Source organism: Oryx dammah, unplaced genomic scaffold, assembly GCF_014754425.2.
Source record: "Oryx dammah isolate SB20612 unplaced genomic scaffold, SCBI_Odam_1.1 HiC_scaffold_27, whole genome shotgun sequence".
Taxonomy (NCBI): domain Eukaryota; kingdom Metazoa; phylum Chordata; class Mammalia; order Artiodactyla; family Bovidae; genus Oryx; species Oryx dammah.
In genome coordinates this window covers 32520582-32539526 of record NW_024070211.1, presented here as the reverse complement: position 1 = coordinate 32539526, position 18945 = coordinate 32520582, and the positions used below count along the sequence as shown (strand labels likewise).

The window sequence follows — 18945 nt, the reverse complement described above, 5'->3', positions numbered from 1 at the left end:
GTTTGGAGAATTAATGATGATAACAGGACATATTTCAGTGGCCTTGAAATCAGTGAGGTCATCCACTCAAAATTCTAGGTTTAAATCTTAATAAATTCCTTGAATAAACCAAATGTAAATTCACTCTAAATTTTCCATTTAGTGCTGATCTGTAGTAATTTTTAACTCAATTGAATTACCTAGAAACATTTACCTCTGTATTTGCTGAGAACTATTGTTTCAAATCTTTAAAAAACTTTCAAATCTAATTTTCTAAAAAATTTTCAACTTTATGTCATTCACATTCCATTACTTTGTTAGAACCTTTTATTTTAATTATTGTTAGTCCTCCTAATTCTGTATGTAGCCACCATTTTTATTATTTTCATTAAAAGTAAATAATAAAATAAGATACAGTAAACTTTAAATTACTGTGTTACTATATATTTAAAAATTTGAGAAAACTACTGTTATTTGAATGCCTGTGAATCAGAAATTCACTCTCTAGTCTTAATCATGTTGTTGTTTGTTGTTCATAGGTTAAGTCCTGTCCACCTCTTTGTGACCCAAGGACTGCAGCACGCCAGGATTCCCCATCCTTCACTATCTCCAAGAACTTGCTCAAATTCATGTCTGTTGAGTCGGTGATGCCATCCAATCATCTCATCCTCTGCAGCCCTCTTCTCATTTTGCCTTCAATCTTGCCCAGCAACAGGTTCTTTTCCAATGAGTCGGTTCCTTGCATCAGGTGGTCAAAGTATTGGAATTTCAGCTTCAGCATCAGTTTTTCCAATGAATAGTCAAGATTGATTTCCTTTAGGATTGACTGGTTTGACCTCCCTGCAGTCCAAGGGACTCTCAAGGGTCTTCTCCAGCACCACAGTACAAAAGCATCACTGACTCAATGGACATGGGTTTGGGTGGACTCCAGGAGTTGGTGATAGACAGGGAGGCCTGGCATGCTACAGTTCATGGGGTGGCAGAGAGTTGGACACGACTGAGTGACTGAACTGAACTGACACTAATAAAATGTGCATGTCTGTTATGTGACAGGCACCATAAAGAACAAGCAGATTCAAATGTTTGGAACAATTAAAAGGGCTTAAGGGAGTAAATGTGTATGGATCCAAAAGACATAAAAGGGCTTAGAACGTTTGACCATGTAGCTGAGTGAATTGTGCAAGATCAAATTCATTTTAATCTGATTTAGAATTCAATTTGGAATTTCAGTTTAATTCTAAATTGTTTAATCAAACATTATTTTAATGCATGGACCAACCTGTTTCAAAATTTTCAAGTCTTCCTTTTTCTTTAGCCACTGTGAGAGAAAGTTAAATGCGCAAGGTGAGGATTAGGGAGGAAGTGTCAAATTTGATCCAATGTTAAAAGTTTATTAAGTTGTGGGATTATCCATGATAGAAAAATTAGATCTGTCATCAACTGAGCTAAAATGTGATCTGCCAGCTAAATAATTACAAAAGCAGAAAATAAATAGGTGTAGTTACTTTTCTTTCTTCGGGTCATGAGTCTGGAATTAGAGTCCACTTCTATAGAGACTTGTAGTCACTTCTTGATATGCTTTAGAACCCATCTTCTTAATGAAGGATAAATTCTTATCTTGCACTACCTAGTCTTCAAGCCTCCAGTCTCTTTGCTGTCCCAGGACTCTATTTCCTGTCATTAACTGTCATCTCATTAGGTGAGCCTCCCTGTTGCTAACCATCTCCGGTGGAATGTATGCTCATTTTTCCATTATTTTTTAGAGTTAAATTACAAGCCCAGCAGGGTAGCAACTCCATCTAATTGATTTTCTCTATTACCTAACATTTCTGTTGGAGTCTAATGTATTTTTTCTCACACTCCTCCAAGTATTCATTTTTTGCAATATAATTGAGAATTGACATTACCACTAATGTTAAAAAACAGCAATTTCTAAAGTCCCCTTAGTGAATATGATCTCTTTGCTGATGGGCTGAACTCTGAGCAGGGATTAGAGAATATTGGGAAAGGAAACTAAATTTAGGAGCAACAGAGAAACAGCAGGAGGTAATCGAAAGAAGAGATCCATTTTTGGTAAAATCTAACTTTGCATTTTAAATTCACTGTGTGACGCTGGACAGGTTTCCTTGAGCTCTCGGGGACACTGTAAAATCAAGGCAGTTAGACAATTCCAAATAGTTCAGAATTCTGACTTTTGATTTTACAAAAGAGAAACATTAGCTCTAAGAATAATTTTGATGGAAGTCACCTCAAAAATTAAAGATTCTGTCTTCCCTTTTTTGCAGCCAGCTCACCTCTGAGACTGTACAGTGTTCTAAAATTGTTCTTTCAGGTTCTAGCCTAATATATACTTTTATAATAAACTTCCTAACTAATCGCCATTCAACTTTAATAATTTTACTATATTTTTACTTGTTTTTTTCCTGTATTTGTTTCTCCATTTGTGGATTCCTAACTTCTTCCTCTAGACTATCCTTCCCATTGCCTTGCTTTGTGAAAGACTTGCTTGAAAACAAAGTGAAAGAGGATATCATGGAGGTGATGCTAGCATTTTTCTTTAACATTCACTAAGGAGTATACATGGGCTTCCCTGGTAGCTCAGCAGTAAAGAACCCACCTGCAATGCAGAAGGCATAGGAGAAGTGGGTTTGATCCCTGGATTGAGAAGATGCCCTGGAGAAGGGCATGGCAACCCACCCCAGTATTCTTGCCTGGAAAATCCCATGGACAGAGGGGCCTGGAGGGCTACAGTCCACAGGGTTGCAAAGAGTCAGACGTGACTGAGCATGCACACGCACAAGGACTATACATCTCCAGTGCACATAACTTAATTTCTATTTTCCTAAGAGTATATTTTTAAAGTGCCATATTCAGAACAATTGCTAAGTAGAGATAAAAATACTTGCACTTTAAATAACTGTTTGATGGATGACAAAAGTCCAGTTCCTATACACAGACTATATCCTCTCTCAAAGTTATATACTCCTTTTCACGTTCAGTCTTCTAATTTGTCTACATTTTCTCTTTTAACATTTGTAAAACTCTTATCTCTTTCAATATTTTTCAAGTCTAATTTTCCGACCTCTTGAGTTTCTCTTTCTTCCCTCATAAGTGACACTGACCCATATATGTCCTTCCACCTATTTTGTCATCAAGCTTCTTTTCTGATACCAAGATAGAGGATTGGCTCCAGGTAAAACTATGAGAAAGTGAAGTGAGGTCACTCAGTCATGTCCAACTCTTTGCAACCCCATGGACTATAGCCTACCAGGGTCCTCTGTCCATGGGATTTTCCAGGCAAGAATACTGGAATGGGTTGCCATTTCCCTCTCCAGGGGATCTTCCCAATCCAGGGATTGAACCTGGGTCTCCCTCATTTCAGGCAGATGCTTTACCATCTGAGGACCAGGGAAGCCCCAAAAACTATGAGAAAGTATACCTTTATTTGTCCTCTAGCCCTCCACTTAGAATTGTCCTTCCTTCTCCTTTTGGCATCACCATTTTCTAAAGGTCTCATGTGTCCCTCTAGTTGCTCATAATGGATTCAAGTGGGCCTTTGGTATTGTCCCAAATTTTAGACTTTAATGATCTCACTTTCTGCAAACCAAGACTTATCTGTCCTAGGTCACATTCTTTTAAGGTGCTCAAGGAAATCGGTCCTGAATATTCATTGGAAGGACTGATGCTGAAGCTGAAACTCCAATACTTTGGCCACCTCATGAGAACTGACTCATTTGAAAAGACCCTGATGCTGGGAAAGATTGAAGGTGGGAGGAGAAGGGGACGACAGAGGAGAAGGGGACGACAGAGGATGAGATGGTAGGCTGGCATCACCGACTCAATAGACATGAGTTTGAATAAACTCCAGGAGTTGGTGATGGACAGGGAGGCCTGGCGTGCTGCAGTCCATGGAGTCGCTGAGTTGGACACAACTGAGCGACTGAACTGAACTGAAGATCTGAATCGTTTGATGTCACAAAATGAACTAGTAGTTCAAGTATATTACTAGGGACTTTCAAGGATTCTGGCTACACAGGAATAATATCAGTCATCATAATGAAAACATGTTAGCATGCCTGACGTCCATCTTTTTAAATGTGCCATGTCCAGCAGAAATTGACTAAAATGGAGAAAAGCACTAAAGTAGAATATTGATATGCCAGCTACTTTACAGAATAGGAAGGAACTTATTAAAGCTTCTAAAGAAAAAATTTCTCAATGAAAAAGTTTATTTACCTGAGGGATTTGTAATTTTTAGGTAAAATGGAGTTGTAAGGAAAATGTACCACTTCAGCATTCAGCTTATCAGCAACAGTTACAAGTCTTCAGTTTCTCTGTTCTTTTAACTACTGAGTTTTCATCACTTAGGAATTTTACTGTATATAAATTTCTTCCTCTCTCCCATATTCCCTTCATCTGAATTTCCTTTCACCATTTCTTTAAATAAAATATGACATGGACATTTCCCCAAATCCATCTATAATTTATTTGCCAAATGTTTCACCATTTATATAGCACATTTGGTTCTTTCCATCCTATGAGTTAGATACAGTAGACCTGATGCCCATTTTAGAAATGGGCAAACCAGTGCTCAGAGAAATTGTGATATGACATTTAAGTCATGTGGCTGGTGAAGAACAGAACCAGGAAGCTAATTCTTGTCTTCTGACCACAAGCACCAGACTCTTTCCCTGCTAAATTTCACACAGAACCTACTATGGAAAAATTATAGAAAGTTTTACTTTTGTGTTGTTTCCAGTTTAAAAGCTGAAATTAAAATATGAATGATTTAAAATTTTATATTCAATACCCACACCCATACAATCACAGAATGCCTTGTGATTTTAAATCCTACCCACCAAATTCACAAAAGCAAATCAACTTCTCCCTATTAATATATATATCAGAACACTTTAGTAAGGTGTCAGGCACTGCAAGCAAACCTACAGTGAGATAAGATATATAGACACAACTTTGGCATATTATTTGTAAATATTTATATTATTCATTTTAGGCTAGGGTAAAATATACTGAGTGCCTTTTTGGATTTCTCCAATTTTCTAACATTCTTCTCAATATGCAATACCTCACTGAAGTCAGGTCCTTTCTCAGTCTCTCCTGGCACCCTATCTGGTAAGGATTTCACAGCTGGCTATATAATTTAAAAAGCAAACATGAATGTAAGAGCTCAAAAAATAAGCAGACTGAAGCAATAAAGTGATTCAATAACACTTTTAAAGCTTGGCATATATATTGATCCTTGTTTGGCATTTAAAGTAAATAATTTTTAAATACTCAAAAATTTTTAGATGATTTTCTATACCAACAGCCCTCAAACTACTTTCTTTCTTATGTTTCTTATCAATCCACATTTCTATCACTTTTGGTTTTCAAGTACATTTCAGTCCCATTTATTTAAAACTTTCATCTGAAACTTTTCTTCATCTCATTTTTAACAGAATTTGTAAAGAAAATTCCTGAAAGCATTTGGCCCCAAATCTAAAATTCAGCACAAGTTCCAATTCAACCAGTAACAAGATGTATCCGTTTCTTTGCCCGGGGCATGTCCTGGTTTATTCTTTTAATTTACTGAAATCAAAAGGCAGATTTGGGAGCATGTTTAGACTCGCCTCATGAGCTGTAAAACAGATGCAGAGATGATTTCTAAATGTCTTATTCCTGCTTTAGAAAGTGATTTAAAACTCTTCTCTTTTTACTTCTCATTAACTCTACATTTTAAAATGGTCTGGAACATTGCCCCCATGACCCCATTCCCTTGTTTTACTCACCGGCTGCCTTTTGACACCCAGCCAGTTTTTCCAGACCAGAACCCGAAGCTGATGAAACTGGGAAGCCATCCTTCAAGATGCCACAAACAAGAGAATTCCTCTTTTTTTTACTCCACCCCTCAAAAGAAGAATTGGTTCCCCGTCCAACTTGCTGCGTGTCAATGGGTCAGAAGCCTATTCATGGCATAGCTTTCCTGGGAGCTGGGGTAAGAAACCCACAGATCTTCTCTTCCTGCTGGATTTTTCTCTTGGGTTGATCCTGCCCAAGGAGCACTTCTCAAGCAGCTCTTCCCCTCAAACAATGATCCAGGCCAGGATCTTTTGGTGGTGTTTGCTTATTTTAAAATAACATCCAGTAGCTGCCTGTTGCATGAAGTCCAGACTCAAGAGAGAATGAATATCATTCAGATAATGCCCTACTGGAAAAAAAGCTGAGCCCACACCTCCTACTCTCCATAAAATTAACTGCCTATCCACACCTTCAAGAAGGTGTCACCTGCTCTGGACACGTCACAGGAATTAGGTGGGACCCTTGCCAGGCCAGTAGGACTTGTCTTACATTCTCTCACCTTCTTCGCTACATAGTGCCTGCTCTGGCAGATGCAGGGCACAGAGAGCATGTTACAGACTCTGGGACTAGTGACTCTGATAATAAAGTGTCATTAAGATGTTTTACATCCATGAGGCCAGAGCTCAGCTGAAACCCTTTGAGGCTCAGCCCATCATGATATATCCTAGAGAAGGTTTCAATGTTTAGTTTAAAGTGAAGTTAATGCTTTGATTTGGGCAAAAGTAACTATGCTGGCTTCTATCACAATTTGCTAGGTTACAAAAAAATGCAGAAAATAAAAGGCAACCTGTAGGTGACAGTAATGACATACAGTGGATTCCCTCATCTGGGGGCCAGGGGTTCATGTGTCTTTTACAGGAAAGCCATGTTGTTTCAGACTTCATGGTCAAAGGAGACATAGGCTGACCCAGGATATCTCTGAAGGTATGATATAATGAGTGAGTTCTAACTGCACTTGAAATCTCTAAATCAGCAGAAGGAATTTACTGGTGATCAAGGGAAAAGAAAAAGGATTGGTGCTTGTCTTATTCAAATCACTTTATAATTAAGTATAAAGTATGTGATGATATTATACATATAATTTTATTATAAATAACAAATTTTAATTGTGATTTAAGGTATATACAATCCAGAAGTCTGCCATAAAAACTTTTAGGAATAACTTTGCTTTAACATCTTAATGACAACATATTCCCTCGGATATTCAATGCCTATACTATCTGCCTGTAGCCAGTAGAGTCCAATCTTATAATCCAATAGTCTATCATTAAATGCTTGCCCACGTGCCAAACTGGTGTATATTACAATATGCAAATATAATCTCTGCTTTCCCATCCAGACTTGCTCATGCTAACTCCTCTACTTGGGATGCAAGCTTCCCTCTCAAAGCACCTCCCTCTCAAAATTATCCCCAAATTGACATCTTCCATAAAGGCTTTGTAGGTATACCCCAGAGGATATCCTCTCTCCTGTCTTTGAATCCAGTATAGTTTTTTGATCATATTTCTTTCAATGAACTTGCATTTTTGCTCCATTGTGATTTTTATACAATCATTTTTCCCCACACTAGATTGTAAATGCTTTGAGAGAATAGACTAATTTATATCACAATATTTTACACATGATCAATGCTCAATAATGGCTGCTGAATTTAATGGAAGACAATATTTGAGCCAAGACTAGTGAAACTCCACTTCGGTCCTCACGTCTTTCCATGACTGCTCCAGACTCTGAAATAAGTTAAAGCAATGTTTGAATTTTCCCTTCAAACCCAGAGCAAGTGCTGATTCAGCTTCCTGGTCCCCATGCCAACTCTGATATATTGATGGCAGCCAGCCTAGGGCCAACTGGAGTCGTTTTGGCACATGCCTATTCCAATTCTGGCTCTTTCCCTACTGTGATGAATCCCTTTTAAGCCCAATCTCCATAAAGCATAAGTCTTGAATATATAGAAATTGGCCTTTTAGTTCTTTTCTGGACAAGATTAAAAACAAGGTGCTCTTCAGACAGCTGAGGGCCATGGCAAAAATACCCTCCTTTTCACCACTCCTGGGATGCAGTGTCCAAAATTTATCTGGCTCTCTCAAGCTTTGCTGATGACTTGAGCTCCTGCTTCCCTGAATTCTTTCTCTGCCATCTGTCACAGTTTACGACTCACTGATGGTTTGGTTCACAAATAAACATTACTCAGCTGAGAAACAGGGTGGGATCTGGGGATATGACTCCATATATCGAGAGAGAGATTATAGACACAGAATCAGTTTATTCATTCAGGTTATTTCAAGTTAAAAAGCATTGACTCACTGTGCCACTGATGCAGATGAGAGGTCAGCTCAGAGAGTCCCAGATGGTTTTTCCCAGCAGCCGCTCATGACCTCTTCAGTGAAGTCATAGAGATTTTTTTTTTTTAACTTCAGTTCAAGATTCTCTCTTGGGATGTCCCCTTGCTCATATATCTTCATCTACTACCTCTAATATTCTGATGAAGATAATGTGTTTTGTTATGATCTCTGACTCCCAGGAGATCTATTTCTTCAAAGTGATCTCAAAATGATACTAGGTGTTTAATATATGTAAGATATTCCTTTATATGGACTTCCCAGGTGGCACGAGTAGTAAAGAACTCACCTGCCAATGCAGAGACATAAAGAGATGTGGGTTTGATCCCTGGGTTGGGAAGATACCCTAGAAGAGGGCATGGCAACCCATTCCAGCATTCTTGCCTGGAGAATCCCTTGGACAGAGGAGCCTGGCAGGCTACAGTCCATGGGGTCACAAAGAGTTGCACACGACTGAAGTGACTTAGCACTCAGCACTCATCCCTTTATACTTGATGGCAAACAATGTCAATAGCTCCTAACATCACCTACATTTCCTTGAAGACTGGGGTAATCTTTCACAAAACATAATTCAAAATACTTTAAGTAGGATGACATAGACAATCAGATCTCCAAATTTTGCCCCACTCTGAATATCTGTGTTTTGGCATTTATATCTTCTTTAAGCTTTTCAAATCTCCTTTTATTTCTTTAATTTTTATTTTATATTGGAGTATAGTTGATTTACAATGTTGTGTTTCAGGTGTACAACAAAGTGATTCAATTATATGTATATATATATATATTCTTCTGCAGATTTTTTTCCCATGTAGGTTATTACAGAATATCAAGTAGAGTTCCCCGTGCTATATAGTAGGTCCTTGTTGATCATCTATTTTATATATAGTAGTGTGTATATGTTAATCCCAATCTTCTGATTTCATTTTAAATTTGAGTTTAAAACCATCTTTTAAAACTCCATTGTGGAAAAAGCCTTGCTTAACATTACTCTTAGAATCTATATCTTACACAAATAGGAATCATAACCTCTGATCAAAATAGAACTTGAATCTGCAGCCTATTAAGCCCACGGCGCTCTTTTCCCCACAGAGGCCCAGTGTGCAATGGCTGAAAACAGCAGCCTCCTTGGTAGTGTACACAGCCTGATGCCTGTACTGGTTGCCAAGGGACCTTGGAGACTACCTTTCCAGTGGACATTCATGACTGGCATGCTGTCCCCAGTCTAGGCTTCAGACAGGTATGCGTACACAGTGGCCAGGGTCCACATGGGCCGAGTCATAATGTCCATCCGCACCAAGTTGCAGAACATGGAGCATGTGATTGAGGCCCTCTGCAGGGCCATGTTCAAGTTCCCTGGTCGCTAGAAGATCCACATCTCCAAGAAGTGGGGATTTACTAAGTTTAATGTAGATGAATTTGAAAATATGGTGGCAGAAAAGCAGCTCATCACAAATGGCTGTGAGGTCAAATATATCCGTAATGGTGGCCCTCTGGCCAAACAGTGGGCCCTACACTCATGAGAGTTTGGGGGCTGTCCCCATCTTAATCATCCTCACCAATAAATCCTATCTTCCTGTCCAAAAAAGAAAAAAATAGTCTTTAAGTAACGTTTAGACCAACCAAAAGGAAATGTTGGAGAAAACGTACAGGATGATGAAAGATAATGAATTTTGTTTTATTTTTTGCATAGAGGAAGATATAGGTTTGTGCCTCACTCCTGACTGTAGACTGGGATGTTACTGACAGATACTTTAAGACTTCCCCTGAGGGAAGAAAGAAAAATTTGGCAACCAGAAATATGCTGGACCCAGGACACACAGCTGATGAAAAATACATTTTTTAAGCAAAAACTAAACTGAGCAGCAAATACACAAAGTTAGACAATACAATACATGAAAGAACACGTTTCCAAGACAAACCATTCAATATCATAGTAATCCAAGTCTATGCCCTGACCAGTAATGCTGAAGAAGCTGAAGTTGAACAGTTCTATGGAGATGTACAAACCCTTCTAAAACTAACACCCAAAAAGATGTCATTTTCATTATAGAGGACGGAATGCAAAAGTAGGAAGTCAAGAAATAATTTGAATAACAGGCAAATTTGGCCTTGGAATACAGAATGAAGCAGGGAAAAGGCTAATAGAGTTCTGCCAAAATTTCCAAAACACAAGAGAAGACTCTACACATGGACATCACCATATGGTCAATACCAAAATCTGATTGATTATATTCTTTGCAGCCAAAGATGGAGAAGCTGTATACAGTCAGCAAAAACAAGACAGGGAGCTAACTGTGGCACAGACCATGTACTCCTTATTGCCAAATTCAGACTTAAATTTAAGAAAGTAGAGAAAACCACTAGACCATTTAGGTATGACCTAGATGAACTCCCTTACAATTATACAGTGGAATTGATAAACAGATTCAAAGGTTTAGATCTGATAGACAGAGTGCCTGAAGAACTATGGAAGGAGGTTTATAACATTGTACAGGAGGCAGGGCTCAAGACCATTCCCAAGGAAAAGAAATGCCAAAATGCAAAATGGCTGTCTGAGGAGGCCTAAAGCAAAAAGCAAAGGAGAAAAGGAAAGATATACCCATTTGAATGCAGAGTTCCAAAGAATAGCAAGGAGTGATAAGAAAGCCTACCTCAGTGATCAGTGCAAACAGAGGAAAACAATAGAATGGGAAAGACTAGAGATCTCTTCAAGAAAATTAGAGATACCAAGAGAATATTTCATGCAAAGGTGGGCACAATAAAGGACAAAAATGTTATAGACCTAACAGAAGCAGAAGTTATTAAGAAGAGGTGGCAAGAATACAGAGAAGAAATATACAAAAATGATTTTCATGACCCAGATAATCACAATGGTGTGAAACTCACCCAGAGCCAGACATCCTGGAATGTGAAGTCAAGTGGGCCTTAGGAAGCATCACTACAAACAATGCTAGTGGAGGTGATGGAATTCCAGTTGAGCTATTTCAAATCCTGAAAGATGATGCTGTGAAAGTGCTGCACTCAATATCAGGAAATTTCGAAAACTCAGCAGTGGCCACAGGACTGGAAAATGTCAGTTTTCATTCCAACCTCAAAGAAAGGCAATGCCAAAGAATGCTCAAATTACGGCACAATTGCACTCATCTCACACGTTAGCAAAGTAATGCTCAAAATTCTCCAAGCTTCAACACTACTTGAACCATTATCTTCCAGATGTTCAAGCTGGTTTTGGAAAAAGCAGCGGAGACAAAGGTGAAATTGTCAACATGCATTCAGTTCAGTTCAGTTGCTCAGTCGTGTCTGACTCTTTGTGACCCCATGAACCACAAACACCAGGCCTCCCTGTCCATCACCAACTCCTGGAGTCCACCAAAACCCATGTCCATCGAGTCGGTGATGCCATCCAACCATCTCATCCTCATTGTCCCCTTCTCCTCCTGCCCTCAATCTTTCCCAGCATCAGGGTCGTTTAAATGAGTCAGCTTTTCTCATCAGGGGGCCAAAGTATTGGAGTTTAGCATCAACATCAGTCCTTCCAAAGAACACCTAGGACTGATCTCCTTTAGAATGGACTGGTTGGATCTCCTTGCAGTCCAAGGGACTCTCAAGAGTTTTCTCCAACACCACAGTTCAAAACCATCAATTCTTTGGCACTCAGCTTTCTTCACAGTCCAACTATCACATCCATACGTGACCACTGGAAAAACCATAGCCTTGACTAGACAGACCTTTGTTGGCAAAGTAATGTCTGCTTTTTAATATGCTGTATAGGTTGGTCATAACTTTCTTTCCAAGGAGTAAGCCTCTTTTAATTTCATGGCTGCAGTCACAATCTGCAGTGATTTTGGAGCCCCCCAAAATAAAGCCAGCCACTTTTGCCACTGTTTCCCCATCTATTTGCCATGAAGTGATGGGACCAGATGCCATATTCGTTTTCTGAATGTTGAGCTTTTTTTTTTTTTTTTTTGAATGTTGAGCTTTAAGCCAACATTTTCACTCTCCTGTTTCACTTTTAAGAGGCTCTTTCACTCTGTCACTATCAAGAGGCTCTTTAGTTCTTCACTTTCTGCCATAAGGGTGCTATAATCTACATATCTGATGTTATTGATATTTCTCTGGGCAATCTTGATTCCAGCTTGTGTTTCTTCCAGTCCAGCGTTTCTCATGATGTACTCTGCATAGAAGTTAAATAAGCAGGGTGACAATATGCAACCTTGACATATTCCTTTTCCTATTTGGAACCAGTTTGTTGTTCCATGTCCAGTTCTAACTGTTGCTTCTTGACCTGCATACAGGTTTCTCAAGAGATAGGTCAGATGGTCTGGTATTCCCATTTCTTTCAGAATTTTGCACAGTTTATTGTGATCCACACAGTCAAAGGCTTTGGCATAGTCAATAAAGCAGAAATAGATGTTATTCTGGAACTCTCTTGCTTTTTTGATGATCCAGAGGATGTTGGCAATTGTATCTCTGATTCCTCTGCCTTTTCTAAAACCAGTTTGAACATCTGGAAGTTCACAGTTCACGTATTGCTGAAGCCTGGCTTGGAGAATTTTAAGCATTACTTTACTAGTGTGTGAGATGAGTGCAATTGTGCCATAGTTTGAGCATTCTTCAGCATTGCCTTTCTTTGGGACTGGAATGAAAACTGACCTTTTTTAGTCCTGTGGCCTCTGCTGAGTTTTCCAAATTTGCTGGCATATTGAGTGCAACACTTTTTCACAGCATCATCTTTCAGGATTTGAAATAGAAACTGATATTCCATCACCTCCACTAGCTTTGTTCGTAGTGATGCTTTCTAAGGCCCACTTGAATTCACATTCCAGGATGTCTGGCTCTAGGTGAGTGATCACACCACCGTTATTATCTGGGTCATAAAGATCTTTTTGTACAGTTCTTCTGTGTATTCTTGCCACCTCTTCTTAATATCTTCTGCTTCTGTTAGGTCCATACCATTTCTGTCCTTTATCCAGCCCATCTTTGCATGAAATGTTCCCTTGATATCTTTAATTTTCTTGAAGAGATCTCTAGTCTTTCCCATTCTATTGTTTTCCTCTATTTCTTTGCATTGATTGCTGAGGTAGGCTTTCTTATCTCTCCTTGCTATTCTTTGGAACTCTACATTCAAGTGAGTATATCTTTCCTTTTCTCCTTTGCTTTTCTCTTCCCTTATTTTCACAGCTATTTGTGAGGCCTCCTCAGACAGCCATTTTGCTTTTTTGCATTTCTTTTTCTTGGGAATGGTCTTGATTCCTGTCTCCTGTACAATGTCATGAACCTCCATCCATAAAACATCAGGCATTCTGTCTATCAGATCTAGTCCCTTAAATCTATTTCTCACTTCCACTGTGTAGTCATAATGGATTTGATTTAGGTCATACCTGAATGGTCTAGTGGTTTTCTCCACTTTCTTCAATTTCACTCTGAATTTGGCAATAAGGAGTTCATGATCCAAGCCACAGTCAGCTTCCGGTCTTGTTTTTGCTGACTGTATAGAGCTTCTTCATCTTTGGCTGCAAAGAATATAATCAATCTGATTTTGGTGTTGACCATCTGGTGATGTCCATGCATTGGATTATCAAAAAAGCAAGAGAGTTCCAGAAAAACATCTACTTCTGGTTTATTTACTATGCCAAAGCCTTTGACTGTGGACCACAACAATCTCAGGAAAGTTCTTAAAGAGATGGGGATACCCGATCACCTGACCTGCCTCTTGAGAAATCTGTATGCAGGTCAGGAAGCAACAATTAGAGCTGGACATGGAACAAAAGACTGGTTCCAAATTGGGAAAGGAGTACGTCAAGGCTGTATATTGTCACCCTGCTTATTTAACTTAATGCAGAGTACATCATGAGAAACAGTGGGCTGGATGAAGCACAAGGAGGAGTCAAGATTGCCGGAAGAAATATCAATAACCTCAGATATGCAGATGACACCACCCTTATGGCAGAAAGTGAAGAACTAAAGAACCTCTTAATGAAAGGGAAAGAAGAGAATGAAAAATTTGGCTTAAAACTCAACATTCAGAAAACTAAGATCATGGCATCTGGTCCCATCATTTCATGGTAAATAGGTGGGGAAACAATGGAAACAATGTCAGACTTTATTTTGGGGGGCTCCAAAATCACACAGATGATGACTGCAGCCATGAAATTAAAAAACACTTGCTCCGTGGAAGAAAAGTTAAGACCAACTTAAACAACATATTAAAAAGCAGAGACATTACTTTGTCATCAAATGTCCATCTAGTCAAAGCTATTGTTTTTCCAGTAGTCATGATTTTAAATTCTTGGTCCACAATATCTGCTCCGTCCCCCTTTTTCAGCTGTTGGTGACTCTATGTCTTTGGAACTTAAAGGTGCATCCTTTTATTAAGCAAGGTGTCATCACATCTGCCAGAACTTGCACAGTGCTTGCACTCACTTCTTCAGCAATAAAAATAAAACTATAGCTTTATTGTGGAATAGCTTGTGCAAAATTAGTTTTTCAAGGTTTCTAGACTTTTGCCTTCCGTGTGTGTGCATCCTATGTCGCTTCAATCATATCTGACTCTGTGTGGCTCTATGGATTGTAGCCTGCCAGGCTCCTCTGTCCATGGGGATTCTCCAGGAAAGAATACTAGAGTGGGTCACCATGCCCTGCTCAGGGGACCTTCCTGACGCAGGGATTAAACACACATCTTTTATGTCTCCTGCATTAGCAGACGGGTTCTTTACCACTAGTGCCACCTGGGAAGCCCAAGTTTTGGAGAATTAAGCCATACTAAGGATTAGATTTGAGCATGTATAGTTATCCTCCTAAGGTTGGTCTCATCTAGTAAACCTAATTAGGGTTAAGAGTTCTGATAAAGCTATACAATCATGTAACTGGTGGGCTGTATTAAATGTTGGATGTGGCAATTTTTGCCAGTCAAACAGTCAAATAACACACTCCAGGACCAGGGCAAGAGGGAATTGATCCAACCACAAATAAGATATTGTGAAGTGAATTTGCTCAGTCGTGTCCGACTCTTTGCGACCCTACGACCTGTAGTCTACCAGGCTCCTCAGTCCATGGGATTTTCCAAGCAAGAGTAATGGAGTGGGTTGCCATTCCCTTCTCCAGGGGATCTTCCCGACCCAGGGATCGAACCTGGGTCTTCTGCATTGTAGGCAGATACTTTACCGTCTGAGCTACCAGGGAAGCATGTGGCAGAAATACATTAATTTTAAAATAGTATTTATTAAAGGACTTTCCAGGTGGCACAGTGGTAAATAATCTACCTGCCAATGCAGGAGACTCAAGAGACATGGGTTTAATCGTTGAGTCAGGAAGATACCATGAAGTAGGAAATGGCAACCCACTCCAGTATTCTTGCCTGGAAAATTCCACGGACTGAGAAGCCTGGCAAGCCATGTCCATGGGGTCACAAAGAGTTGGATATGACTGAGCGACTGAGCACACACACACACACACACACACACACAAACGTTAAAGGTCTACAATAGTAATAACAATAAATACTAGATCTTAAAATCTTGTATATAGTCAACTAATCACTGTATAATACGAATCTAGCACAGGGCTCATCCTGCAGTAGGTGGTCAATTAATGTTCACTGAACAACTGAGTAGCAAACATTTGTGACACATTTATTGAATTATTATACGAGGTCAATTATATAGAAACTGGCATCATCCCCATGTTCAGAGGAAGAAAGTAACATTCACAGAGATGCTTTAACTTGCCTAAGTTCACCCAGGTAGAAGTGGGGTCGATGGAAACAGCAGAAAGGGAACCCAAACTCTATGTCTGTACTTTTCCTCTCTGGATCACACTACCTCCAGTCCTGTGCACTGCACTGCATGGGGAGAGCTGAGGAGAAATAGAGAGAGCTTCAGGGTTTTTTTCCTGGCTCTCCAGGGGCCTACAAATCACATGGATTAAATTTTTTAAATGCCAAAAATAAGCATACAAAGAATAACTACACCAGGAACTCAGGAAAAAGGAACACTGCTCTTTTCAGGCTTCTTGGTAGAGCATCAAAGAACTTCTCAGCCTGGTCCTTGCCAGTCTCATCAGGTGTCGTCTCTCTAGTCTCAGCCACCCCTCCTGCCACCTGCCGCAATGCCTTGGATGAGGACTATCTACTTTCGAGCTTTGGTTACTAGTCTCCCTCTGCCCAAAATAAAATCATGCTCCTTAAATGACTGACTCAATTGTTTCTCTCTGAAGCCTTTCCCAGCCCCTCCGCCCACCACACTGCCACTCCTGGCTGAATTAATCACCCCTTCATCTGTTTTATCATAGACCTCTGTTCAGAGTCAACTCCTGAATTAGCCTTTGCCACAGTCAGTTGACCTCCTCAACTATATTCTGAGCCCCTTGAAGAAAAGGACTGTACCCTATCAAAACTAAGGGTTGGAGATTAATTCTACATCCCTGGAGAATGGTGAGAACTCTGGCCTGATTAAATCTAAGAGCTGGTTTGAAGTAGTAGACAACAAAGTTTGTAGAGTGGGGGACCTTAACATTGAAGATCAGAGGATGCCATACTGAAGATTTAGAACGGCAAGTTTCTGGCAACTCTTCTAAAGAAACAGATGGGATGAAATTGAGGCTGTGAGAAGACAAAAAAGGTATGAGGATGACAAATTCATGCTGAGACCAGAAACTTGTTTTGAATGGGAGAAAACAATGTGGAAATGAGTTAATGATAAAATGAAATAGTTTAAGAATTTTTATGGGAACTAGTCCATAATTTTAGTCCTTCACCTCTAAATTGGTTTTTGTTTATAGCGTCAGTAACAACTTATTTTTTCCTCACCATTGACTTTTTCAATTAGATGCTATGAGATGCCCATCACACCTAGGATCTAATCTTTATAATAAACTTGTGATGTCAGATTATAGCCTCTGCTGTATAGATAAGGAGGCACAGGTCAAGTAGCTTTTCTGGGTTACGCAGCTAATGAGTATAAGGACAGTGATTTGAACCCAAGTCTCTGTGTTTGCAAAACCTGTTCTCCAACAGGCAAGCACGGATAAGAAAACACGGCAAGTGTGTGCATTTAACCTAGGTGGAAATGTGAAATAAGTTGGGAAACTGAAGCCAACTCATGGCAAAAATAACAGCATCATCCTTCTATGAGGAGGGTGGGGTTCCAACAGAGGCTTATGATAATGAGGCACTAATTGCTAATACTTCATTACCTAAGATCGACCTGTGATGAAAGGTGGTGATAGCCAATGGTATGAAACAGGTAGGTGTGAGGAAGGTATCAGATTCAGGATTTGCAGGTGCTTTATCCACACTGAGACACTCCGATGAGTATGTGGTTAGAATTGCGTTAAGAAGTGTTAGTCACTCAGCCGTGTCCCCATGGACTGAAGCCCGCCAGGCTCTTCTGTCCATGGGATTCTCCAAGCAAGAATACTGGAGTGGATACCCATTTCCTTCTCCAGGGGATCTTCTTGACTCAAGGATCAAACCCACATCTCCTGCATTGAGGGCAGATTCTTTACTGTCTGAGCCACCAGGAAAGTCAAGAAGCAACTGGTACAAATCTGATTCACAAAATCAGGAAGTAAAACATATTTTAAGCAGGTTTACACAAGACTCACTTCAAGCTAAGTTAAAAGGCAGCTTCTCTCTTCAAGATGATACAGTGGCACAGAATGCCCCATCACAAACAACATGGTCTTGTAAGAAGAACAATTTTGATATTAATAACTAATGATTATCTTATCATTGAGCCATGTGACTCTGGGAATTATAGAGTGATTAACAATCTTGCAAAGAATTACTCACCCACTCATCCAGGATGAGTAGTAATTTACTTGGTCAAACTGGTAAAGTGTGTTGAATTAATTTTACTACATATGATGCTATAATCTTGTGGGGATAAGAAACAGAAGCTAATTGGTCCTTTTTTCGTCAACCCATTAAAACTTAAGGGAAGATTTGATGTATATGATCAGTTTCCCTCCCAACCCCCCACACTCACTTTTTGCAATATAAGTTTTAATCAATTCTCCATTTTAGAGGAAAAAGTGAAAATGAAAAATACTATCATTGTTTTCTTCTCAACTTGTGTCTTTCCCCACAAAAAAACCTAACACAGCTTAAAAGACAAATCTGTGCTTTTATCTACTGTTGCTTCTTTATGGCTCTCTCTAGGAGAGAACATTACTCCTAGATTAGAGGAGGGACTGGTCAATGATTTCAACTGGAACCAATAACAAAATTTTTTTGTTTAAAGGTCTGGTGATTCGAGCACTAATTGTCACATCTGGAGAGTTAAAGACTCTGTTTTCAAGCCCCTTCATGTGGCTCCTTTAATAGCATTTCCCTTTCATCGGGTGCCCCACAAGCCATATTTTGGAATGAAGGAAAAGAAAAGATAACAGAGAGAAATGGAAGGGAGTAATTTGTTTTCATGTATATTGGTATATGATAGCTTGACTTCTGAACAAGAGAATGTATTTTTTAAATAGAATGGAATAAATTCACAGGTCCATACTCAAAAAATCTATTTCTGTATGTGTGTATATAGATATAAAAAATGCCCATATAGATTTTACAGATACAAAAGCATATGCATAAGTATATAAAAATTTCACAAAATTTTAGGCTTTATATAAGCACACATGGATTGTAAATATGAAGAAAATGGTGTATAATAAAAACGAAACATCTGGCCCTCCAGACAAGCATTTTAATGAGAGCTTTAATGGTAGCATGTGACAAATGGAGCATGTGGCATATCAGTGAAGTCTTGCTACAGAG

General features: G+C 39.3%; 1 protein-coding gene and 2 non-coding genes across 3 annotated transcripts in view; 1 reads left to right on the top strand and 2 right to left on the bottom strand.

The window, feature by feature from the left end:
- ABCA12 (ATP binding cassette subfamily A member 12) overlaps nucleotides 1-6138 on the bottom strand; it is a 203365-nt gene extending 197227 nt beyond the window's left edge. The window contains exon 1 of the mRNA XM_040228568.1: nucleotides 5769-6138. Coding sequence (XP_040084502.1) covers nucleotides 5769-5837 — 69 coding nt within the window. The 5' untranslated portion in view covers nucleotides 5838-6138. The remainder of the gene's footprint in view (nucleotides 1-5768) is intronic.
- A 3089-nt stretch (nucleotides 6139-9227) lies between these two features.
- On the top strand, nucleotides 9228-9360 carry LOC120855195. The gene has a single exon (XR_005719168.1). It is a non-coding gene; the product is annotated as a small nucleolar RNA SNORA70 (small nucleolar RNA).
- Nucleotides 9361-15287: 5927 nt separating this feature from the next.
- Nucleotides 15288-15359, bottom strand: TRNAC-ACA. Its single transcript has one exon. It is a non-coding gene; the product is annotated as a tRNA-Cys (tRNA).
- Nucleotides 15360-18945: the final 3586 nt, after the last annotated feature.